This window comes from Amblyraja radiata, chromosome 1 (assembly GCF_010909765.2).
Source record: "Amblyraja radiata isolate CabotCenter1 chromosome 1, sAmbRad1.1.pri, whole genome shotgun sequence".
Lineage (NCBI taxonomy): Eukaryota > Metazoa > Chordata > Chondrichthyes > Rajiformes > Rajidae > Amblyraja > Amblyraja radiata.
The window spans coordinates 70,102,963-70,129,010 of record NC_045956.1 but is presented as its reverse complement, the minus strand read 5'-3'; the positions used below and the strand labels follow the sequence as shown (position 1 = coordinate 70,129,010).

General features: G+C 40.3%; 1 protein-coding gene across 2 annotated transcripts in view; it reads right to left on the bottom strand.

Annotated features, from left to right (window-relative positions):
• anxa3 (annexin A3) overlaps positions 1–26,048 on the bottom strand; it is a 69,307-nt gene that overhangs the window by 23,805 nt on the left and 19,454 nt on the right. For both annotated transcript variants that reach the window (XM_033023898.1, XM_033023907.1), the window contains 4 exons: positions 17,750–17,837; positions 15,215–15,309; positions 10,733–10,846; positions 6,615–6,705 (listed from right to left, as the gene is read on the bottom strand). In XM_033023898.1, coding sequence (XP_032879789.1) covers positions 6,615–6,705; positions 10,733–10,846; positions 15,215–15,309; positions 17,750–17,837 — 388 coding nt within the window. The remainder of the gene's footprint in view (positions 1–6,614; positions 6,706–10,732; positions 10,847–15,214; positions 15,310–17,749; positions 17,838–26,048) is intronic.

Genomic DNA, 26,048 nt, shown 5'->3' with positions numbered 1-26,048 from the left:
GGCACTATCATTTATTCATATATTAGAGATCTGCAAGCTCTTAATGTTCAGATGATATGCTTTTTTATTTTTTCCTGTTAAAATGAACAATTTCATATTTACTCACACCATTACTCTATTTGGCTGATCTTTACTCACTTGATTCATCGATATCCCTTTACAGCGTCCTAACAATTTACTAATTTTCAGTGCAATCAACAAATTTAGCAACCATCCTTTAGTGCCTTCTCCAAGTTTGTCATATACATCAATGATCTGGATGATGGTGTGGTAAATTGGATTAGTAAGTATGCAGATGATACTAAGATAGGTGAGGTTGTGGATAATGAAGTAGATTTTCAAAGTCTACAGAGAGATTTAGGCCATTTGGAAGAGTGGGCTGAAAGATGGCGGATGGAGTTTAATGCTGATAAGTGTGAGGTGCTACATCTTGGCAGGACAAATCAAAATAGGACGTACATGGTAAATGAGAGCAAATTGAGGAATGCAGTTGAACAGAGGGATCTAGGAATAACTGTGCATAGTTCCCTGAAGGTGGAATGTAGATAGGGTGGTAAAGAAAGCTTTTGGTGTGCTGGCCTTTATAAATCAGAGCATTGAGTATAGAAGTTGGGATGTCATGTTAAAATTGTACAAGGCGTTGGTGAGGCCAATTCTGGAATATGGTGTACAGTTTTGGTCGCCAAATTATAGGAAAGATGTCAACAAAATAGAAAGAGTACAGATGAGATTTACCAAAATGTTGCCTGGGTTTCAGCAACTAAGTTACAGAGAAAGTTTGAACAAGTTAGGTCTTTATTCTTTGGAGCGCAGAAGGTTAAGGGGGGACTTGATAGAGGTCTTTAAAATGATGAGAGGGATAGACAGAGTTGACGTGGATAAGCTTTTCCCATTGAGAGTAGGGAAGATTCAAACAAGAGGACATGATTTGAGAATTAAGGGACAGAAGTTTAGGGGTAACATGAGGGGGAACTTCTTTACTCAGAGAGTGGTAGCTGTGTGGAATGAGCTCCCAGTGGAAATGGTGGAGGCAGGTTCGATTTTATCATTTAAAAATAAATTGGATAGGTATATGGACGGGAAGGGAATGGAGGGTTATGGTCTGAGTGCAGGTAGATGGGACTAGGGGAGAATAAGTGTTCGGCACAGACTAGAAGGGCTGAGATGGCCTGTTTCCACGCTGTAATTGTTATATGGTTATATGGTTATAAGTAATTTATACGTATTTGAAAAAGTTGGGGCCCCAATCCCAGTCCCTTTGAGCTTCAATTAAATTTAGTTTCATTATGGAGGTTTACATTTGTAATGGCACATTCTTGAAGTTCCCCAAACATGTGACATTGGTAATAGTGAATATGGGAATTAGTTTTTGGTCAGAGATACCCAAGGAAATCCCCAACATTATATTTTCATATTTGACTAATAACATGCTACTACTTTGTGCCGCTAAAAATGAGAAATCCTGAGCACCACTCCGAAAATTCAATGGGGAGTATCACAGTTTCCTTGGGCACTTTATATCATGGTTCTACTCTGGAAAGATTATAACAGCTTGCTGCCTAATCAACTCAATTTATGTTTTCATCAGGCAGAAGTGGAACTACCAAAACCCAAGGAGGAGTGCTTGATCAGGAATAGGAAGTGAGAGTTCAGATTTCTCAGTGTAGCACACGTGAAACCATAAATTTGCACTGATTGCAATTATTTATGCCATTACCCATATAATATGGGTACAATATTGCTGATTATCTCTTCCCAAGCAGTAAGCAAAGCTGTGTATTTACTCCAAGTACATATTCTACATAATCACTAAAAGGAAAAGGTCCATTCAGTATAAAATATTCAATTTGTTTATATGATCTGAGGGGATTAAAATAATCAATACATTTGCTGCTCAAAATAATCTGATAATTAAAATTGACGTCAGAATTTGAAGCCAAATTATTGATTACTCAAGACTGGATTAAAAGGATAGGGATAACCGATTGTAACCTGTCTTGGAGTTCAGTCATTCATTGTATTTATTAATGACTTTAGGAGAGCTCCCCCTCCCCTCCCCCACTCACCATCAACAATACCACAGTCATATCTGTGGAGTCATTTAAGTTCCTTGGAACCATCATCTTCAGGGACCATCGACTTCGCTGTCAAAAAGGCCCAACAGAGGATGTACTTCCTGTGGCAGCTGAGTAAACACAATCTACCACAGGCAATGATGGTCCAGTTTTATACTGCCATCATAGAGTCTGTCCTCACCTTCTTCATCATGGTCTGGTTTGGCTCAGCCACCAAGCATGACATCCGGAGGCTGCAGTCCAACATTCCATCAGCTGAGAAGGTTGTTGGCTGCAACCTTCCCCACATCAATGAACTGTAAACTGCAAGGGCCAGGAAGCGAGCGGGTAAGATCACCTCTGACCCCTCTCACCTTGGCCACAAACTCTTTGAAGCACTGTAAGGCGACCACGGCTTGTCAAAGCTAGACATAAAAACAGCTTTTTTCCCACGAGCAGTAGCTCTACTCAACAGCCAAAAGTCTGTAGCTTCCTTGTACTCTGGTATTTTATTTCATTCTTCACATATTTAAATTATAATGTTTCATTTTTCATTATCTACTGTATATCATGTTGTTACTTGCAAGCAAAGCACCAAGGCAAATTCCTTGTAATGTATACATATTTGGCTAATAAAATGTATTCAATTCAATTCAATTCTATGATTCTGTTCGTGGGATACAATCCAAATTTCCAAACTTGCCAATGATAAAAAGGGAGTAACATTGTTAGAAAGTAGAGATAGAAATACAAGCAGATTATTAATTTAGAGTAAGTGAATGGTCTAAATAGGGAGAAGGTTGGACCGTTTATGGATAAAGGAGGGAAATATGTTCAGAGTTTGCGGATGTAGGCGAGGTCCAAAAACCTTCTTTTCACCAAGAAGGACATGGAGGATAGCAAGATTCATGTGGCGAACACTAATGTGCAAGGGCAGATGGAGATTAAGGAGGAGATGGTCTTGGGGGTCTTGAAGAGCTTCAAGGTGGATAAATCCCCAGGACCTGAGGGATTTATCCTAAATTATTAAGGGAGGCTAGAGGGGAAATTGCAGGAACTTCGACAAAGACCTTTGTGTCTTCTCCAGCTACAGGTAAGGTCCCAGAGGACTGGAGAGTATCTAATGTTGCTCCAAGAGAAGTAGAGGGAATCCAGGGAATTCTAGGCCACATCAGTGGTAGGGGAGCTATTGGAGAGGATTCCTCAGGATAGGATTTTCTCCCATTTGGAAGAAAATGGGTTAAGGGCAGTCTGCATGGCAGGTGGTGTCTTACTAAATTGATCATGTGTTTTGAGAAGGTGATGAAAAGTAGGGCGGTGGATGTTGCCTACATGGATTTTAGCAAGGCATTTGATAAGGTCCCCCATGGTCGGCTGATCCAGAAGATTAAGATCAACAGTGACTTTGTCGTATGGATTGAGAAACGGCTTACTGATAGAATATAGTGCTGTGGTGGTAGGACTATATTCTGTTTGGATGTCCCTGACTGGTGGAGTTCTTCAAGGATCTATGCTGGGACATCTGCCATTCATGATATATGTAAATAACATGGATATAAACGTACACAGTTTGGTTAGTAAGTTTGTAGATGGCTGATAATATTGATGGAGTCATAGACTGTGAGGAAGGTTGAGAAAGTATACAATGGAATATAAATCAGCCCCAGAAATGGGCAGATAAAAATCAGATGGAATTTAATTTGAGCAAGTATTAAGTGTTGCACTTTGGGAGGACAAATATAAGAGGAAAATATACAATGAATGGCATGACCCTTAACAACATTGATGTTCAAAGGGATCTTGGGGTTCAAACCTATAATTTCCTGAAAGTGGCAACACAAATAAATAGTGGTAAAGGAGGTGTATACAGTAGTATGCTTGTTTTCATAGGTCAAGGCATTGAGTTATAAGAGTCAGAAAGTCATAATGCAGCTTTATAGGATTTTGGTTAGGCCACATTTGCAGTATTGCATGCAGTACTGGTTGCCCCATTACAGGAAGGATGTGGTTGCTTTGAAAAGGGGACAGTTGAGGTTTACCAGAATGATGCTTGGATTCAAGGGTATTAGCGACAGGTAAAGTTTGGACAGATTTAGAGGTTGGACACACTTAGATTGTTTCTCTGAAGTGCCGTAAGTTCTGGGGAGGCCTGGTAGTGGTATATAAAATTATGAGAGCCATAGATAGTTTGGACTGTCAGAATCTTCTTCCCAGATTGAAAAAACAAACAAATACCAGAAGGCATAGCCTTAATGCGAGAAGGCCAATGTTTAATGGAGGTGCAGGGCAGGTTTATTTTTAATATACAAAGAGGGTGCTGAGTGCATGCAATGCGTTGCCTGGGACGATGGTTGAGGCAGATACAATAAATTCAAGCGACTTTTGTATATGGATATGTCGGGAATGACGCAATATGGATTGCTTGCAGGCAGATAAGAATTGCTCTAGGCGTTAAATGTAGGAAGAAGGGTTCCAACCCGAAATGTCACCCATCCTTGCTGCCTGACCCGCTGAGTTATTCCAGCACTTTGTGTCTATGCCCGCTCTTGACATCATGTTTGACACACACATTGAGGGCCATAGGGCCTATTATTGTGCTGTATCGTTCTATGTTCACTCTTTGAAAAAGAGAGTTCCAAAGAATTATGAAACAAACTATTTCCTGGAATTTAGGTTAACAGATGGTCTGATCTGAGTTTAATATATAGAGATACATGTTTCAGCTCGGTTGAAAGATATTAATTCTGCTGAAAGGCAAGTCTAAAACATGGGGGAAACATTTAAAAATTTGAGTCAGAATCTTAAGAAGCAGACAAGGAAATAATTCTACAGAGAAAAAGGTAGCACAAATATGAACTATTCATTATTTAATTATTTCTTACTGTATTGGAAGTTAATTAACCCATCAAGTCCACGTCAGATCATATTGCTCATAAATTTCCCCTGTAACCAATTCTCCCCACATTTCCATCAACTGCTCCCTGCTCCTTCCCTTCCGATTACCACTTAACTAAACAAGGGGCAAATTACAGTAACCAATTAACCTAACAATTTGCTAATTTTTGAGATAAGGGGGGAAACTGGAGCATAGAAGATAGAATATCTAGCACAGGAATCTGCCCTTCAGCCCACAAAGTCCCTGCTGACAATTATGCCGTTAAACGAATCACCTTTGCCTGCACATGGTCCATATCCCCCTTTATTCCCTGCATGCAACACAAGAGGAAAACCCACTCAGTCACATGCAGAATGTATAATCTCCACACAAACTTCACCAGAGGTTAGAATTGAACCTGTGTCACTGGAACATTGAGCTAGTTGTTCTATTGGTTGTGCCACTCTGCTGCACAAATGTTGATTCTAAATATGAGAATGATAATTATTTACAGTTAAGAAATATAATAAAAAGCATAAAGATGAACTCGGACAATCTATATATTACTAAAACTCTCATCTTGTTTGTTTTGTGACTCTGTTTGCATGCATGTTTGTGTGTGAGTGAGTCATGCCCTGAATTATGCCAAAACATTACACAATAGCACTACAATGTTTGGACCACCTTACTCACCATTGTCCTGTGGTGTGTCGTATCAAGTTTAGTTCAGATTGATGGTATATTTTACAAGTTATTGACAATTTTAAACTTTACAAAATCCAGTTTGAGAAAAATCAGTTCAAGTTACAGTGGCAGTTAGCAGCTATGACGTCACAATGGGATCTCATTTATATAAACTACCGACTTAACTTTCCACTATAAAAAATCCAATTGCACTTGCTGGCCCTGCCAGTTACAATGTTGCAAATCACAGGACACTGAGTCCTGGCAGCAATTGGATTTTTAAAGTGAAAAGTCACATTTTTAAAGTTTAAAAAGAGGGAGGGTGAAGAGGAGGGGGAGGGAGTGCTGGGGGACAAGGGGAAATGAGCCCCCCACCCCCCTGCGCAGTTAGGGGCTATGGGTGAGTAGTGGAATATTGCGTTGGGGAAACAGTGAGTGTTGGAATATTGCATTGGGGAATAGGTTGCGTTGGTGGACCAGGCCTCCTGTGGGGGCTATGGGTGAGTGGTGGATATTGCGTTGGGGAATGCGGTGTGTTGGAGGACCAGGCCTCCCGCATGACAGGGACCCAACGGGTCCGTCCAACTTGGTCTAGTTGATCAATAATATTCTCACTGTAAATGGGAACAAGCTGGTGGAGTTACCCAATTACCTAATTAGCATCAGACAGCAACTAGTATATTTTATTGTTCCAGGAGCTCTATAGAACATTGATTTTAGTTGTTAATCTGTTAGGAAAAATCTGCAGGAGGATGATAAATTGATGATATATTTTAATCACACTATCAGTTTAATCAATGTATTAATGGGGTACTTTTTGAAGCATTTGCAATGATTACTGTCACAACTACTGAATCTACTGATTAAGTTTATACAATTCCAGCTCATCTTCTAACGTGGATTCCAAATAAAATTAAAAGCACAGAAATATTTGTTGAACCCTGAATTGGGAAAACGCAGGCTCTTTTTAAGTACTGAATGCAATGAAAACAAATATCAACCTCCTTGGTAGGCGTCCCTTATTTCTCTTAATTGCTGGTTGGTTCTTGAAGCGAGGATTTCAATCAAAACATTTTCATTTGTGCCAGGACCCTAAAAAATTAAATTAAAGGAAATTTTAGAAAAGATGTCAAGTTGAGGTTAACTCTATTTCTATGTATCTTTTCTTCATTATCCCTGTCCCAAGGACTGAGATGAGGAAAAACCTTTTCACCCAGAGAGTTGTGAACCTGTGGAATTCTCTGCAAAGGAAGGCAGTGGAGGCCAATTCACTGGATGTTTTCAATTTAGCTCTTGGGACTAAAAGAATCAAGGGTATGGGGAAAAAGCAGGAACAGGGTACTGATTTTAGATGATCAGCCATGATCATATTGAAAGGCGGTGCTAGCTCGAAGGGCCGAATGGCCTACTCGTGCACCTATTTTTCAGTTTCTTTGATCTCTGCAATGTTTACAAGAATTGGCAAAATCTTCAACTGCTGTGTAATCTTGTGTGGCAGAAATCCAAGTGTCAGTAAAGCAGGTGTCTGCAAAATTATAAATTAAAGTCTGCAGGTTTGTGCGGGTTTGAGAGTCTAAGATTTCATCAAAGCGCTCAATGTTTACAGTGGAAATAAAAACTCGAACGTTACTGAGAATCATAAAGTGGATAAGAAAAATAAAATTGAGTAAGAATATTTGCTCGAGAGCTTAAAAAAGTAGTTAATGGAATCATTGAAAATTCTGGCACAAAAGGAGAACAGTTCACCAACAGAGCATCTGTGTCAGTCCAACTACCAAGATCTGCATCCATGTAGCTGAGTAATTACAACTCTTTCTGCTGTTGTCCAGGTTCCTTGTAAATATAGTGAACCCCATTACTTCTGAGGCAATTTCTTTATCCTCAGATTTCCTCCAAAATGCAATTTAATCCATGTAAAGCATCCAATTCATACGGCATACCTGGCCGAATAGTAAAGACCTGTATGGTCCTAGCTGGAGTATTCAAGGGCATCTTTAACCTCTTGCTTCTACGGTATAAGGTTCCCACCTGTTTGAAAAGGGCATCTATTCTACCGGTGCTCAAGAAGAGCACGGTGACCTTCCTCAGTTACTTCTGTTCCATAACACATAAATTCACCATAATTAGATACTTTGCGAGTTACAGCTTCAAGTTCCTGAGTGTTAACATCTTGGAAATCTGTCCTGTGCCCAGCAAATAGATGTAATCAAGAAGGAGGCAGAAGGAGTGCCAGTGCCTTACTTTCTTACAAATTTCAAATGATTTGTTATGTCTGTGAATAGTCTAACAAACCTTTGCTGATATACTGTGGAAAGTAGAACTGATTACATCATGGCCTGGTATGGCAATTCCAACACACAGGTCCATCACTGGCACACCCTCCCCTCCATGGAAAGCATCCACATGAGGCACAGCCGGTAACTATCATCGAGGATACCCACCATCCAACCCCTGCCCTCTTCTCACTGCTACCATTGGGTAGGATGGACCGAAACCTAAGGTCCCAACTACCAGTTTCAAGAACAGGTACTTTTTACAACAATCTGGTTCTTGAACATACCTGTACAACTCTAATCCCACCTTGACAATAGAACACGACATGCCATCTCTAGCACTACCATAAACTTGTTTATCTCTCATTGTGATTTTGTTGTTCTGCATACTCTTTAGTTTAGAAATTTTATGTGTTCAATGTATAATTTATGAATAATGTTTTGTAGTTTCAGTTTAGTTTAGAGATGCAACATGAACCTTCTGTGCCCTCAAGGTCAACTGTGGAAGGCGCTCCCGGAGCACAATGGCTGAAGGTGGCCGGGCAAGAAGAGGGACAATGGTTTGTGATATGATCCGGATGGATGTGATGGCTGCAACGGGCCTTTATGGACAGCTGCAGCTGAGACTTTGAAAATGGTGCCAAAACCTGACGACTCTTACAAATGGTCTGTTTCAGTACACTCTGCACTAAAACTGTCATGGGTTCATCTTGTCTGGAGAAAATGTGGCTGGGTAGGAACTGTGAATAGTGAGTCCAAGAAGTGTACTGGGTCCAGGCAGATCCAGTCAATGTACAGGTACAACTGAATGTCTCTTCAGTTCTCTGCCATTTCACCAGTTGGATCAGGTGCCAATCCACAAATTACCATTTCACAATTTATCACCCCAAGCTTATAGAAGTATCATACTGCAAGGCTATTCTACATGCTGACTTTCCAATATTCCAAGCTTGGCTATACTGGTTTGCCCAAGCACAATAAACCATAGGGTCCAGGAAAATGAAAACTTTCCTGGACAAAATGAAACCTATTTGGTTCGATTTTAGACTGCGATAGATTGGAACATTTAGACAGTGTGTTCAATTCCTTTCTACTTTTTTACACGTGCAGCCACACTCACTTAGCTTTAAAGTTATTTGTCACTTATTTTTGTTTCCATCCATGTATTGACATATATTGGTTCCCATTTTATTCCAGGCACATCCCAGTTTATTAGCTGCAGCTGCAGTATGTTATTGAGCTTTCAGTAGGGTGATGATAAATTACTTCCTCCATCAGAACATTGACACAATTGGTCTCCATTTGAGAACAATAACATGACCGCCAGATAAACTCGCCTCTGCATCCTTCAGTTCAAAGTTGGTTTCCGTGCAAAGTCCACTGAAAATTCAGGCATGTTATGGCAGCACAAAACAACCGATAATTGACACTGGTTATGAGCATCTGGGAATGCTGTCCGATTCACCTCTACACAATTGTGAACATTGGACTTTGTCTATGGAAACAATGCACTACTATGCTGAGAACTATATTCTGGACTCTGTATCTTTCCCTTTGCTTTGTATTTATGGATTGTATTATCTGATCTGTTTGGATAGGATACAACACAAAGCATTATGCTTTACCTCGGTACTTGTGACAATAATAAACCTACACCTATTGCCTCAGGGCGCAGGTAGAAGGTGGGGTGTTGATGGGAATGTGAAGGGGAACACAACTTGGGTAGGGATTAGGCAAAATAAGTGTTGATGGTCATTGACTGAATGGGCCCTGTGTCTTTGCTGCATCCCTCAATGACTAACACAACTGAAACCATTCTTCAAATTGAACATTAATACATGCTATTGTATCATTATTGATAAACTATAATTATTCAGTTCCTACATTTTGTTTGAATGTGGACAATAACATTTAAAACAGCAATGGGAAGGCACTAGAGCAAAAAAACAGCATATGAAAACCAGGTCATTCACCAAGTCTAGTAATGGTAAGAGATGTATTATATTGCTGACTTACTCCCGTACATGGAACAACGGGAGTGCCAAACCAGGCACTAATTCAAAATGCCAAAGTGGTGGCATTTGAATGTTTCTGAATGGCTGGAACAGAGGCTGCTGGGGTGCACATTAATTTAAGCCCGTCTTTCTCCGATTTCCAACTCCTTTATGAACCACTTCCTCCAGTAGGAACTTGCAAACAGGCTTTTAAATATTGTGAACTTGACAGTCTCACTATTCAATATTGCATGATGTTGCTAGTGGAAATGAAGTACCTGTGTACTTAATGGAATTTAGGGTTGGTAATAGAGTTCAACTATGGACTGCGTCTTTGGTTGCAGTATGGACTTTTGTTTTTTTGTTGCACTGGCATAAGGTTATTAATTTATTGAGTTTTTGATTATTTGTCTATGTGCATTGCGTTATAGGTTAAGCTGTTGCAAAATTCTCATTGTTTCATTGTCAGTACATATTTCTATTAAACACTCTTGACATTCTCTTGACTTAACACCCATCTCTTTTTAAGTTCAGTTATTTGAAGAACAAATTTACTATTCTTTTTATCTCCTTTTGTTAACATTTATCATTTAGACAAGTAAGCCAAGATTTGAAGCAATCACACTATGAAGAATTCACTTAGGAATCCCTCACAACTCTCAGATGTTAATGACTGAAGTCTGAGGGCAGAGGACATAAATGTGTTTTTATCAAAACAGGCCTAGCTGATCTTCTCCTATTCAGTTCATACAGATGGTGCCAGATCCAGTTTTTGAAACAAATGATACATTGACAATCTGATTTCTGAATGAATGAAAATCAAATTCACATCCAAAACAAAATCAAACCAACCTCCATTGATCTTTTTAACTCCTTTGCATCAAATACTGCTGGTGGCGTCATCAGAGCAATGATCACAGTTTGAAAGTCACCCGAGATGTCACCTTTTAAATCATCAATCAATTCCTGATAATAAAAAAAAAAAACAGTCAAACAGTAATGAAATAAAAATGCAAAATAAACTGTGGCCATTTTAAACTTAATTACTCTACTACTAATTCTACGGCTACCAGTGACAGTATTTCATGTGCCCCGATATCCCACACTGCATTTATATAAAGCAGTCCAGCACAGGAGCAGATCCTTTGGCTCATAATGTCTGTGCTGACTATGAAGCCAATTTAAATTGCACAGCAAACATTAAATTTTAATCTGCCTGCAAATGTTTTGTATCCCTCAATCCCCCTCTGTTTATGTGGCTGTCTAAATGCCTCCAATGTTGCCACCTTATCTGTTTCCACCATTTCTCCTGGCAGTGCTTTCTAGGCACCTCTAATTTTGTGTGTAAAAATCTTGCCTCATTCCTTCTTTTAAACTTCCACCCTGTCCAATTAAAGCTATGCCCTTTACTATTTGATACTGTATAAATAAAAACAGATTATCGACCCTATCCATCCCTCTCATAACTTTGTATACATTTATCAGGTTGTCCCTCAGCCTCTGACACTCCTGAGAAAACAATCCAACTTTGTCCAATAGCTCTTTGCAGCGAATACTCTCATATCTAGGCAACATTCTGATGAACCTCATTTCCACCCTTTCCAAAGACTCCATATCCTTCCTGTAATGGGATGGATTGTAAACTGTACATAAATTGTAACTTCCAAACTTTTACACCCAATAACCCACCTTATTTTCAACTCTTTCGTTTTCCACTTTCAGGGTGTTATGGACTTGCACTCCAAGATCCCTCTGTACATCAATATTCTGAAGTGTTCTGCCTTTTACCATATTCTTCCCTCTTACATTTGACTTTGCGATATGCAACACCTCACACGTCTGGATTAAACTGCAATTGCCATTTCTCTATTCAAATTTCCAATTAATCCATGTCCTGCTGACAACGTTCCTAATTACCGACAACTCCACCAATTTCTGTGTCTTCTGCACTCTTACTAATCATCCCACCTACATTTTCATTTTGCAATAATTTATATATAATCAAAAGCAATATAGATTCCAGCACTGATTCTTGCAGAACACCACTGGTCACCAATCAGAATAACACCCACTCTTCTATCGCCAAACCAATTTTGAATTCAATCTGTATGGATCACATGTGAATTGATCTTCTGGATCTTGTTGAAAATGTTATTAAAGTCCCTGGACATAACAACCACTGCCCCATTTCAATGCCTCCTCAAAAAATTCAATAAAACACTTGCCGCAGACAAAGGCATGCACTCTGTCCCTAATTAGCCCATTCTCTTTCAAATGCATCCAAATCCTATCCCAAAGCATCTTCTCCAGTAGCTTCCCTGTCACTGACGCGAGGCTCATCAGCCTATAATTTCCAGGTTTATCTCTACTTCCGTACTCAAACAGAGAAACAACATTGTATTCTCTCCAGTCCTCTGGGACCTCACGTGTGGTTTGAGGGGAAACAAAGATCTCCGTCAATGCCTTAGCAATCTCCTCGTTCAATGTATTAGGATCGATCCCGTCAGACTATGAGAACTTTTCCCAGTTTAAACATCTTCAAGTGAGCCAGCACCTCCTCCTTCTTCTTGATAATGACACACCCTTGAATATCAGCATACCTCCCCCAGGTCCTGCATTCCTCATGTCCATTACTTTTGAGAATCCCAATGCATAGTACTCGTTTAGTACCTTGCCCATTTCCTCTGGCTCCTGAAATAAATTCCTTCATTTGTCCTTGAATGGTCCTAGCCTCTCCATTTTGCCTTCCCGTATCCCCTTCCCCTTATATTCCTTCATCTGGTTTCACATTTTACACCTCCTCTCCTCATCTTTATTTCACACTTTTTTTCTTTTCATCTCTGGTCTTTATCCAACCATCTTCCAATCTAAAAAAAACCCTCACCTGTATCCACCGATCAGACTTTGTCCTGCACCACCTCTTTACCAGCTTTCACCCCCCCCCCCTCCCCTCCCCCACCCTCCCAATAGAAATGTCACCCACACATGTTCTCCATGCTGCCTGACCTGCTCAGTTACTCCAGCACTTCGGCTTTGTTAGTAAACCAGCATCTGTGGTTCCTTGTGACTACCCTTTGCCTAGTTCCCCTCCTGTTTTTCATGTATTCGGAAAATACCCTGAGATTCTTTTTAATCCTACACCCAAAGGATATTTCATGGCCCTGTTTAGTCCTCCTGATTCCACATTTAAGTTATCTCCTCCTCCCTTTATAATCCTCAAATATCCTGTCTAAGTTCAGCTTCCTAAAGCTTACATGTGCTTCCTATTTGTTTGTGACTGACTATGTACCATTGTTCACATTCTCAGCTCATCTAAAGCACATCGCAACTAATCAACTCTTCATGTCAACACTGTTTTCTTGTGGGCAAGCGCAGCAAATAAATAAATTATCAATTCATAAACTGAGTGCATTGTTTGAGGAACAAACATTGCCCATAGCTGTCTCAACTGAACTCCCTACCTCCCCCATTCATCAAGAATATTTGTTATTCAATTGACCAGACACATCACAGATAAATTGCTATGTTAAAGGCAAATTAATGGAAATGAACATAGGGCAATTTTAATAAGTAGGTAATCTAAGTTGCTAGTTTATGGCCAAGCAACATCGAATTCTTCATTAATTAAAAAAATACTACCAATTGATTTAAAACATTGTTGTGTTACAACATGATAAAAGCATAATAATTCTTGGTTCAGTTTTGCTTTCTGCTCTGTTTGAACAAGTGTAAACATCCTGAGGCTACCTTTGCTGGCATGTTCATGATCAGTTGCTTTGTGCAATCAAATAACCATACACCTGGAAGTTAAACTTTTCTGCTAAAACATCTGGTCCCTTTGGAAATGGTTCAGACCGAAATAACTTGTTAACATCAGACTTCCCTAACACAATTCTGGCTTTTATGTTGCCAGTGCTGAATATTTCAAAGAAAACAAAGAAAATGCAGACCATAAACCCATCTCAGATTCTTTGAACATTTATTGCTCTCACACTGTGGGGTCCTGGTGGGGCTGGGTAGAGCAGAGGGGTTGGTCTTTGCTGGCAGTAAACAAGATTTGGCTTGTGGAGTCAGTTGGAGTGAATGTTAGGAGGAGAGTTAGAGGAGCACAAGGGCCAACCAACACAACCATTTAGCATGAAGACACATTTATCGCTAGTGCATATTTACCACGTGTCGCATTTGTTTTATATCCCTTATTTTAATATTTTAAATTAAATATTACACTAAATTTCACATGGTTCTCTGGAACCAAAATATAGGCACAGAAAACCTGCACTATAAAATTGTTTTCTGTATTTAGATTGAGGTGTGTATCACTTGTCCATTTTGACCATCACAATGAACTCCCACTCCCCCTTCCCCAACACCCCCATTTCCTTTCATGCTAGTTCCCAAAATAACCCCTGATGAGTTTAATCCATCATTAAAAATGTTGGTGGTAAATAGCAGAAAATATACTAGCAAATCAGACATTTGAAGGAAAAGAATTTTAGCAAGCTCAAATAGTGTATTTTTAAAACAATATAATTACTAATTGGGTTGGATGGGTTGTCAGTGGATTTACCAGAGAGCATAAGTATATGTGTTTGATTCACCATTATGGTAACTTTACAGATGTAGCTATAGTCACAGAGTGATACAGTGTGGAAACAGGCCCTTCGGCCCAACTTGCCCACACCGACCATCAATGTCCCAGCTACACTAATCCCACCTGCCTGTACTTGGTCCATACCCCTCCAAACCTGTCCTATTCATGTACCTGTCTAACTGTTTCTTAAATGATGGGATAGTCCCAGCCTCAACTACCTCCTCTGGCAGCTTGTTCCATACACCCACCACACTTTGTGTGAAAAGGTTACCCTTCGGATTCCTATTAAATCTTTTCCCCTTCACCTTGAACCTATGTCCTCTGGTCCATGATTCCCCTACTTTGGGCAAGAGACTCTGTGCATTTACCCGATCTATTCCTCGCATGATTTTGTGTTATAATGTTATGAACTGGTCCCAAGTTGAATTAAGGGGCAAGAACTATGAACAAGTGGCAAAATAACGACAATCATCTTAGTTCTTGACTGGAGACCTTCACATCCTTGTTAGTGCAGTGTCATTGTCAGAAATGATGGATAATGTTTCTAATATAAAGGGAAGGTAAAAAAAATAACCTTACTACAGAAAAATAAATTTTGTTTTGGCCAAATACAATACTTCAACCACTGACCATAGTGACCATTGATCTGTATGTATTATTTTCATGTCAAATGTCCAGCCATGAAGCCAAAACTTAACCATTAACTGATGGCCTATCTAAATAGCCTGAATGTTAATACGCACACGACCACAGGTTCCCTTATAATCTTTGCAGATCATTTGGCGTTGCCAGTTGCTTCTGTGTGTCAGGATTTCAATGATTACTTTCTCGTTAGTTCCTAAAATAAAATTGAAAAAAAAAAGAAAATCAGCTTCACAGTACAAGTGATTGAATTTTATATGTATGGGCAGAAGTTAAAGAACATGTAGTTCTAGAGAAATATTCCTAGTTCAGTAGTTCAGTTTAGTTTATAGTCACATGTACCGAGATACAGTGAAAAGCTTTTGTTGTGTGCTATTTAGTCAGCAGAAAAACAATACATGATTATGATCTAGCCATCTACAGTGTATAGCTACATGATAAGGGAATAACGTTCAGTGCAAAGTAAAGACAATTAATGTGAAAGCCAGTTAAAAAAGGAAATTAAAACGTGGAACCTACAAGTAGCTCAACTAAATATCACCAATCCATTTTGTATTTTACGGCAAAATTCTACAATTGCAAACTGGCCAGTTTTCTCCGCCCATGAAATGAGGAATGTAGTGCAGTAAGACACATTAATATAACTGTAGGATATCTTCTTCCTCATTATGAAATACATATTAGTCAATAGCACTTCTTTCCTTGCCAGCATGACATTGAGAAGGAAAACATTATTTTGAATTTATAATTAAATTTACCATGTATCTCCTAATTATTGGTGAACTGTGAGAATGTCAGAGTTCGAGGTGAGGACGTGAAGAAAGTGGGTAATTATGGAACCAGGCGCTGTTGATCTTGAGAGCCACTTGGTACAGCCTTGGTTCTGCATTTATTAGAACATTACAAGCTTTCAAATGTTTTTGGATGTAACGTATCCAGTTAAGCCAGTTAGTGTTACTATTCAATGTTATTACTTCTGTATATTCAGCAGTTCAATAATCAATGGTCTCATATGGAACATATACATCGGACTTGATATATATATATTTCCACATAGAACCTCTCAGTGCTGACTTTATGCCTAGCTTTATTCCTGACTTTTGAAATGGTTCACAGATTAGAAAAGATTTTCTGTATTCTGTATTTTTCTGTATTTCTGTAATGATTTTCTGTATTTCTGTATTTTTTGTCTATTATCCACAATCAATGAAAGATTGCGAAAAGGACACAAAGTGCTGGAGTAACTCAGCGGGTCAGAAAGCATCTCTGGAGAACACGAATAGGAGACGTTTTGGTCGAGATCCTTGTTCAGACTGCCTATTGCTGCAAATGATATAGTGGGACTCAGTGATCAGACACTGAACCTATGGAAAGATTTGTCACCAAATTAGATTAGGATTCACTATAAATCTGAATGCCCAATAAGAGGAAGATCCCAGCAGGATATCATCAATGCAATTTAGAAAGAGAGGTCTGATGCAGACTCCCCTAAGTACAATTAACGTTGCACGAAAGACTGGTCAAATAAATTATTGTATTTTTGTTTTGATGAGAATGAGATTCTGTATTTTAAGACACATTTTAACAATTATATTCACAATACTTGAAACTGCAGAGAAATTGCCACAAAGTGGGCAGCATGGTGGTGCAGTGGTAGAGTTGATGCCTTACAGTGCCAGTGTCCTGGGCTCGATCCTGACCATGGGTGCTGTCTGTACAGAGTTTGTACATTCTCCCCATGATTTTCTCCCTGTCATGGGTTTTCTCCAGGTGCTCTGGTTTCCTCCCACCCACCAAAGACGTACAGTTTTGTAGGTTAATTGGCTTTGGTAACGTTGTAAATGATCCCTAGTTTGTGTAGGATAGTGCCAGTGTACGGGGACCGCTGGCTGGCATGGACTCTGTGTGGTGAAGGGCCAGTTTCTCTATTTCTCTAAACTAAACTAAGCAAAGTGAGCATCTCCAGAAGATTACTGCATTTGTTATAATGTGTACATCTGGCATAATAAACTGATTCAATGATATGAATTAAATTTCTAGAAAAAGTAAATATAAAGGGAGATGGATGTTTATCTCCCATTAGCAGTATTTCTTTGATCACTCAACATAACTTCAATGGATGATTGATGTAGCTGAAAAAATGGGCTTAAATGGGAATGAGCATCAGCCCATGAAAGATACGGCAATGGTAACTATCTACATGAACATTTCTGTTGAATTAATAGCTGACCTTACTGATCTTGCATGTCCAGGATTAGTGTTTATAATACCTATAAGCCCTTTCCCATATGTTCAAAACAACAAATGTGTATCCAGTTTGACTTCAAACATATCCATAGCATTTGCAGCAACCAGTCCAAAGGATGGAGTGCTCCACATTCTCACTCTCCAAGAGACGATAGATTTGAGAACAATTTTCATCAACATTTACCTTCTATACTATTCAATGCATCTATCACACTCATTGTTTTAAATTATCAGTTTATGATAAGAGCAAGATCTACAAAGGGAATAATTAAAATTTTAATAAGTATGTTCCCATGTTAATAGTGATAAATGCAAAGAGCAAAAAATTTAATGCAGGCATTACTTCAGTGCCACTTTAAAGTGCAAATTCACATTTAACCATTGCTTACCCAATCCTACTATCGCATTACGTAGACTATTAACATCCCTGCCAATATTGAAGCAAGGGCAATCTTTTATGGTCCCACGAGTTCCAACCTGTAAATGAAATTATTAAAATTATATTTGTACAAGCCAACTGTTTTACTGGTACATTATTTTGTAAACAAACATATCATTATTTATTTATTATACTTATAGCCAGCATATCTTGAAGCTTATTTTTTATTTGTAAGATGCACAGATCTGGTTCTAATCAAAGGAGGGAAATTCTTCTCCTGTACTTGTAGTTCAATTGTAATAGCAAGATTATCAAATGTTAGTGTGTTATTATGGTGCAAAGAGTATATAATGATACAAATCATGCAATATTTACCAATAGCAATCTTCACATCTAACACTAATAACCACACTGCCTCACAAAAGCAGCATTGATAATCAATGATCTGTCCCATCTTGGTCATTCCTCTTCTTCCTCCTGCTCCCATCCAGCAGAAGGTACAAGAGCTTGAAAGTGCACACCACCAGATTCAGGAACTGCTTCTTCCCCTTTTTTATCAGGCTTCTAAATGGTCCTTCCAAACGCTAGGGTTTGATTCACCTGTACCCCATTGTGGACTTTGTCAATGCGCTCTAATGCTGAGAACTATATTCTCCTTTCTGTATCTTTCCATTTACGCTATCTATTGTACTTGAGTTTGACGATTGTATTTATGTATATTATGTATCTGATCTGTTTGGATAGCCTTGCAAAACAAAGTGTACCTTGGTACATGTGACAATAATAAATTCAAATAAACGATTCAACAAATGAGCACAAAGAGTGGCAGAAGCTCCAGTGAAAACGGCTTTCTGTATAATTAGACTTTGCAATTCATGTTTGAATGGAGCCTCTTATGTGGCAGGCACAACCCGGCACAAGCACGGGGAAGATTTTGCATTGGAGAGATGGGAAGTCTTTGAAGGTCTCTCAACACCGGCAACCTGCAAGGACCCGCTCTCAGTCTCATACTATGCTCCCTGTACACTCTCAACTTTGTGACCAAATTCTGCTCTAACTCCATTTACAGGTTTGCAGGCAACACCACTGTGGTGGGCCAGAACTCAAACAGTACAGGAAGGAGATAGAGGACTTAGTAACTTGGTGTCAGAACATCAAACCTCTCCCTCAATGACAGCAAAACAATGGAGTGAGTCATTGACCTCAGGAAGTAGGATGGAGTACACATCCCATTTTGTATCAATGGTGCCAGTGTGGTGATGGTTGAATGTTTCAAGTTCCTAGGTATAAATATCACCAATAATTTGTCCTGGTACAACCACATTGACACTACAGACAAGAAAGCATACCAATGTTTTTACTTCCTCAGAAAACTGGAAATTTAGTAGGTCTTCAACGCCTCTTACCAATTTCTACAGATGCACTGCAGAAAGCAGCTGATCAGGAAGTATCACATCCTGGTTTGCCAAATGCAGCCCAGCGCATCACACAAATCAATCTCCCTCTATCAATTCCATCTACGCTTCATGTTGCCTTGGGAAAGTAGCCAATATAATCAAGGACCTCTCGCACTGTGGTCATTGTCAATTCACTGCCCTCCCGTTGGGCAAAATATACAAAATCTTGAAAGAACGTAACACCTGATTGAAGAACAGCTTCTTTCTTGTTATCAGACTCTTGAATGGACATCTCATATGCCAAGGATGCATTCCTGATCTCCCAATCTACCTTGTTGTGGCTCTTGCACTTTTTTATCTGCTCTCTCTGCGGCTGCAAAAATATTTTGAAATTTTGTTTATTTTCTCTTTTGCACTAACTGTTGTACCTACATATGATGTGACTAGACTTGTGTATGTTAAGATCTGGCTGGATAGCACGCAAAACAGTTTCTTCGCTATATCTTGGTACATGTGACAATAATAAACTCATACCAAGAGCCTATCAATGCAGCCCATACAACGGAGTGGAAGACATAACCACATGCTCAGGCCTGGAGACCCGAACTTCAGCAGAGTGATGCATTAACATTGTAGGGGATTTAAAGCTCTGGGACAACATTTTCTTTTAGTTTGTTACTTAAAATTGGATTAATCATAGGTTATGGGACTGACAGTAGTTCTCTAACTACAAATGCTTTTTTCTAATAAGCCCATTATCAATAGGATTTTTTTTAATGGATTCTCTCTCGCAGTTTTTCTTTTGTTTTCTGACTAACTTCTTTAAAAAAAAAAAAGAATTGTCACCTTCGCAATGAAGAAACAAAACAAAATTGTAGATGCTGCAATCTTGTGCAAAAAAAGTGCTGGAGGAACCTAACAGGTCAGACAGCATCTGGGGTGGAGATGGACATTTTGGGTCAGTCTGAAGAAGGGTCCCAACCAGAAATGTCACCTATCCATTACCCCCACTGATGCTGTTGAGTTCCTCCAGCACTTGTTTTTTTGTTACCTTGACCACAACCAGTGTCCTTTTCTGCAACTCAACTACTTTGTCTTTTCACTTTTCCAGTTCTGATGTGAAGCACCCACTCTGTTTCTCTCACCACTAATGTTGCCAGACCCGCTATGTGCTTCAAGTATTCTCGTCACTGTTCATGAGAATGGTACTGGGATAATTTACAAGAAAGTGTCACATAGATCAGTTTTATTCATCCCAGCAAGGTAAATGGTGCTAAGATTGAAGACGTACGTGGATTGGAGTCTTTGATAACAAGGACAATAGAGAGGAGGTATTCATAACTAGTGTTATAACAGTAACATTAGATTTATGTAGTTTGTTCACATGAAGGGCAGGAGAAACCTTAAAAAAAAAACATAGTCCTGAAGGCAATGCAGTAACACTTCTGGATTGTCAATTAGTGGCATCATTTTCCTACTCTAACATACTATTGAAACATCCTGACGTGTCAGTGTGGAAACACTATTCCATTAACACATGTTGTCAGTAAGCTACTATGCCTGAAGGGTGTTAAAAATATTGATAGGACAACATCATTATTACTGATTCTTTGACCCGACCGCAACTCTCCACTGGGATCAAGGGATCTGGTAAATTTACTTAATAGGCTCCATTTATGCTTTTGCATTTAATGGAAACAGCGATTAGATTCAGATTCAGATTCAATTTTAATTGTCATTGTCAGTGTACAGTACAGAGACAACGAAATGCATTTAGCATCTCCCTGGAAGAGCGACATAGCAAATGATTTGAATAAATAATAATAAGTGTCCGGGGGGGGGTGATTGGCAATCACCGAGGTACGTTGTTGAGTAGAGTGACAGCCGCCGGGAAGAAGCTGTTCCTGGACCTGCTGGTTCGGCAACGGAGAGACCTGTAGCGCCTCCCGGATGGTAGGAGGGTAAACAGTCCATGGTTGGGGTGAGAGCAGTCCTTGGCGATGCTGAGCGCCCTCCGCAGACAACACTTGCTTTGGACAGACTCAATGGAGGGGAGCGAGGAACCGGTGATGCATTGGGCAATTTTCACCACCCTCTGCAATGCCTTCCGGTCGGAGACAGAGCAGTTGCCATACCATACTGTGATACAGTTGGTAAGGATGCTCTCGATGGTGCAGCGGTAGATGTTCACCAGGATCTGAGGAGACAGATGGACCTTCTTCAGTCTCCTCAGGAAGAAGAGACGCTGGTGAGCCTTCTTGATCAGAGTTGAGGTATTGTGGGTCCAAGAGAGGTCATCGGAGATGTTGACTCCCAGGAACCTGAAGCTAGAAACACGTTCCACCTCCGTCCCGTTAATGTGGATGGGGGTGTGTGTGCGTTCGTTCAAAAGAAAACGTTCTTATATTTCATATTCTGCTTCTTTCAAAATTGCAATGAAAAATATATTTTGGTACAGTTGATTATGTCAGTTAAACGAGTTCAGGAAATACAAAAGTTCCTGTTTACCACTTGTAAACAGTTATAATGTGGAAACATTGGGCTGGATGTTAATATCATAACACAAAAGGTGCAAGGGGGGATTCTGGCAGTGTGTGGGAAAGCAGGAAGTAATTGCATTGTTGATTTTGCCCAGCCACTACGTTGACAATGCACATCCACATTTTCGCACCTGTTAGAGAGAACGGACATGAAGGAAACCCGTGAGTCGACTTCAATTCCCAAACTTAAAGGAACAATCCAAACAAATTACTTGGAGTTTGGGATTGAGAGCAGCACAGAAAGAATTGATAGAATGAAGTCCTGACTATCAAACATTGCAGCCAATTCTGGTGTCCTCACCCAGGGTGTAGTGCTAGGTGCTGAAAGGTTTGCGTCCCCTTTTGACGAGTATCAGTATCCTGATGTGGAAGCAGAGAAGGCACGGTGATAGGTCAGCAGCAGGTATCATATCATGGATTCAGCACAGGATCCCTGCAACCTCCTGCTCTCCACTCTGAAGGTCTGCCCTTGAGACCAATGGGCAGAATGGTGGCACAGTGGTAGGAGTTGTTGCCTGACAGCGCCAAAGACCCGGGTTCAATCCTGACTACAGACACTGTCTGTATGGAGTTTGTACCTTCTCCCCATGACCTGCGTGGGTTTTCTCTGAGAGCTCCAGTGTCCTCCCACACTCCAAAGACGTACTGGCTAATTGGCTTGGTAAAATTATAGATTGTACCTAGTGCGTGTAGGACAGTGTTCATGGATTGCTGGTTGTCATGGATTTGGTGGGCCAAAAAGCCTCTTTCTGTGCTGTATTTCTAAACTGAACTATACCATGTGACTGAAATATCACAATTAAATTTCCAAGTCTTGGTCCATAAAATGAATCGTTTGCTCCTTTCTATCTGCCGCCTTGCATCTGTCCCTGGAGTGAGCTGCCCTGGAGACCATCGCTTTACAGGATTAACCTCAACTCTGCTAACTGCATAAACTCAGAACAAACATGCACCTTCCCAGATTTGCACATGCACTTCTGCATGGCACCATAATTATAATCCAAGATCTTCAGGCAAATTTTAAATGCTTCCAGGAAGCATCAAGTTTGCCTCCAATTGCTGACGCCAACGAGGGCAGATGGCTAATGACCATAATGGTTATTGGGACTGCCCAGGAATTTTGCTCATACCTCCAGAAGTATTTCCACATGGTTATGCATTGATATTGAGGGAGTGCTCGAGTTTGATGAAGAATCCCGTGCGAGTTAAAAATAACTTAGTCTCCATATGTACCACGAGGACAAGGTTGCCTGGCTAAGCATACAAACTAGCTAGGAACTGCAGATGCTGGAATCTTGAGCAAAACACAAAGTAACTCAGCGGGTCAGGCCACATCTGTGGAGGAAATGAATTAGCGCCATTTCGGATCAACATCCTTCTCCAGACAGATTGTAGTAGGAGGGGAGAAAACTGGAAAAGAGGCGAGGGAAAGACAAAGCTTGGCAAGTGATAGGTAGGTACAGGTGAGGGGATGTTTGATTGGCAGATAGGTGGAATAAGTGGAATAAATGTAACATCTCCTGCAGTGGCAAAGGAAAGTGCTTGGGGAGGCCGTGAATTGGGTGGGAAGAGATGAGTAATCTTTACAGTAGGTGCTAAGTGGCGGAGATGGAAAGATGTGGCAGGTGCTAAGATATCTATCATTTGAGTTGTGCATATGTTGACCACCAACCAACAAACTACAAACCCCTGAAGGGATCAAGGAGCAAGTTGTAAACAGTGCAGTGTGGCCATCAGTTTTGCTGCAAGCTTTCAATTGGAGGCTGAAAATGACTGTCAATGTAGACACAAGGAACTGCAGATGCTGGAATCTTGCTTAGAACGCAAAGTACGGGAGTAACTCAGCAGGTCAGGCAGCATCTATGGAGAACATGGATAGGCAATGCTTTGGATCGAGACAATTCTTCAGACTGATTGGAGTAGAAGTGAGAAAGCTGGAAAAGAGGTGGGGTCGGGACAAAACCTTGCAGGTGAAAGGTGTACGCTGTACAGTGGTGGGGGGAAGGGGGAGGTTTAATTGACTGTCAATGACTAAGCGAGACAAAAACCTTATGCACAGATATTCAGGCACTTAAGGTTTTTGCTTTGGTAGCAGATTCTGTATTCTGGGTCTGGCCTCCTGGCTTGTTGTTTCATTTTTCTTAAGAACTGCAGATTTGTAAAGAACAAGCTGGTGCTGCACTAACCAGTAGTAGTAACAACAGTATATTACTAGTGCTACGTTGTTATGGCTCTATACCTGCAGACCCAGGTGACACACTTTTTAATGTGGCAGCAGAGTTCAGAGCAGAGCAGATCTGGCAGCCATGCTGACCTCAGACTGGAGACCTAAATATAAGAATGGGGGGACAAACCTTCAGACTATCCAAGTGACAAGTGCAAGTACTGCAAAAAATGTCTTTCACAGCAGCAAGTCAAAAAGGGCTATGAATTGCGATATGCAAAAATATATTTACTTGGCCAAAACAGAATTAAATCACTGCAATTAAACAATTAACATATCACAACTAACCCTTTGCCTCTCCCGAGCAGCTGGAGTTGACCTCATGAATTAGCTTTCAATCTCTTATTTTTATAGATCCCCTGCAGTGGGCCAGACCTTGACCAAGGATGAGGCAGAATACAGGAAGTAGATAGACAACTTAGTATCATTGGTGTCAAGGCATCAACCCTTCCCTCAATGTCAGCAAATGAAGGATTTCAGGCAGCAAGGTGGACTGTATCAATGATACAGAAGCAGAGATGGCTGGCAGCATTACTGACATAAATATCACCAAGAATTATTCCTGGCTCAGCCACATTGTGGCTATTGCAAGGCCGCAAACCATGCCTCTATCTCCTCAGAAGAATAATTAAATTCAGCAAGTTCGCCCATGATGCTCACCAATTTCTACACCAGCACCATAGGAAGCATCCTATCAGAATACATCACAGCTTGGTTTAGTTACCGCTTTATCCAAAACTGCAAGTAATTACAGAGAGTAGTGAATACAGTCTAGTTCATCATGCTTCAAGCTGCCTCAGGAAAGCAGCCAACATAATTAAGGACCACTCATACCCCAATTATTCTCTTCTGCCATCAGCTAGAAGATACTAAAGTTTGAAAGTTCCAGTTTCAAAAACAGCTTCTTCCCCACTGTCATCAGACTCTTGAAGAGACCCCTCATCAGCCAAGGTTGTGCTCCTGATCTCCCAATCTATCTTACTGTGGCACTTACATATTTTTATCAGTGCTTCTTCATTTAGGTGTAACGCTATACTCCACACTCTATTTCCTTTCTCTTTTTGCACTACCCATTTTACTCGTGCATCGTTTGATTGTACTCAAGGTAACATTTTATCTGGACAGCACACAAAACAAAAGCTTTTCACTGTACCTCGGTAAACATGACAATAAACTAAACTGAAAAAGCAAAGTTTTTCCACTCTATTATTGTACCGCGGTACACGTGACAATTGTAAGCCAATAACAATATCAAATTCTCAGAAATGTATTCAAAAGCCTTGTTAAAGACAATGCGCAAATTGGAGGAACAGCACCTCATATTTCGCTCGGGCAGCTTACACCCAGCAGTATGAACATTGACGTCTCTAACTTCAAGTAACGCTTGCTTTCCCTCTCTCTCCATCCCTCCCCCTTCCCAGTTTTCCAACCAATCTTACTGTCTCCAACCACAATTTATCTATTTTTCCTTTGTTGTTACCTTCTCCCGGCTAACAATGATCTATTCTACATTTTCATTGATCTCCATACCCTTTGTTCTGCTTTCACACCTTACACTTCCTTATCTATGCATCTCCCGCTCCCCTGACATCATTCTGAATAAGGGTCTCGACCCATCCCTTCTCTCCAGAGATGCTCCGTGACCTGCTGAGATACTCCAGCATTTTCGGTTTAAACCAGCATCTGCAGTTTCTTCCTACACCTCAACTCGTGATATGGTCCAGTTTATGCTATGTAGAAATTAAAGCTTCGAGGAGCCATGTGGTGTGGACTCTTTCAGTATATGCTGGTTGCCAATCCCCTACCCTAACAGAAGTCAGGCTCTTCCGCAGATAGAGGTATCCCAAAGCCAATTGCCCAACCCTTGAAATAATTGGTTATAATGCAAGATGGACAGAAAGCTGAGAGATGGTCCCTGTAACGGCAGATTGGCCACTACAGTCCCTGCTGATCATTCAGTCCAGTGGACCTCGGTAGACTGTAAGAGATTAAAAAAATGGAAAACATGAAGAGAACAAACACCATTCAGAACAATCCTACATTCTACATAAAGCACATGCAGCAAGTCAAATGTTGCCCAATACGAAATGATGCCAACTGCTCCACATTTGACATCAAACAAAAGAATCATGTTAATAGCTGTTAGTG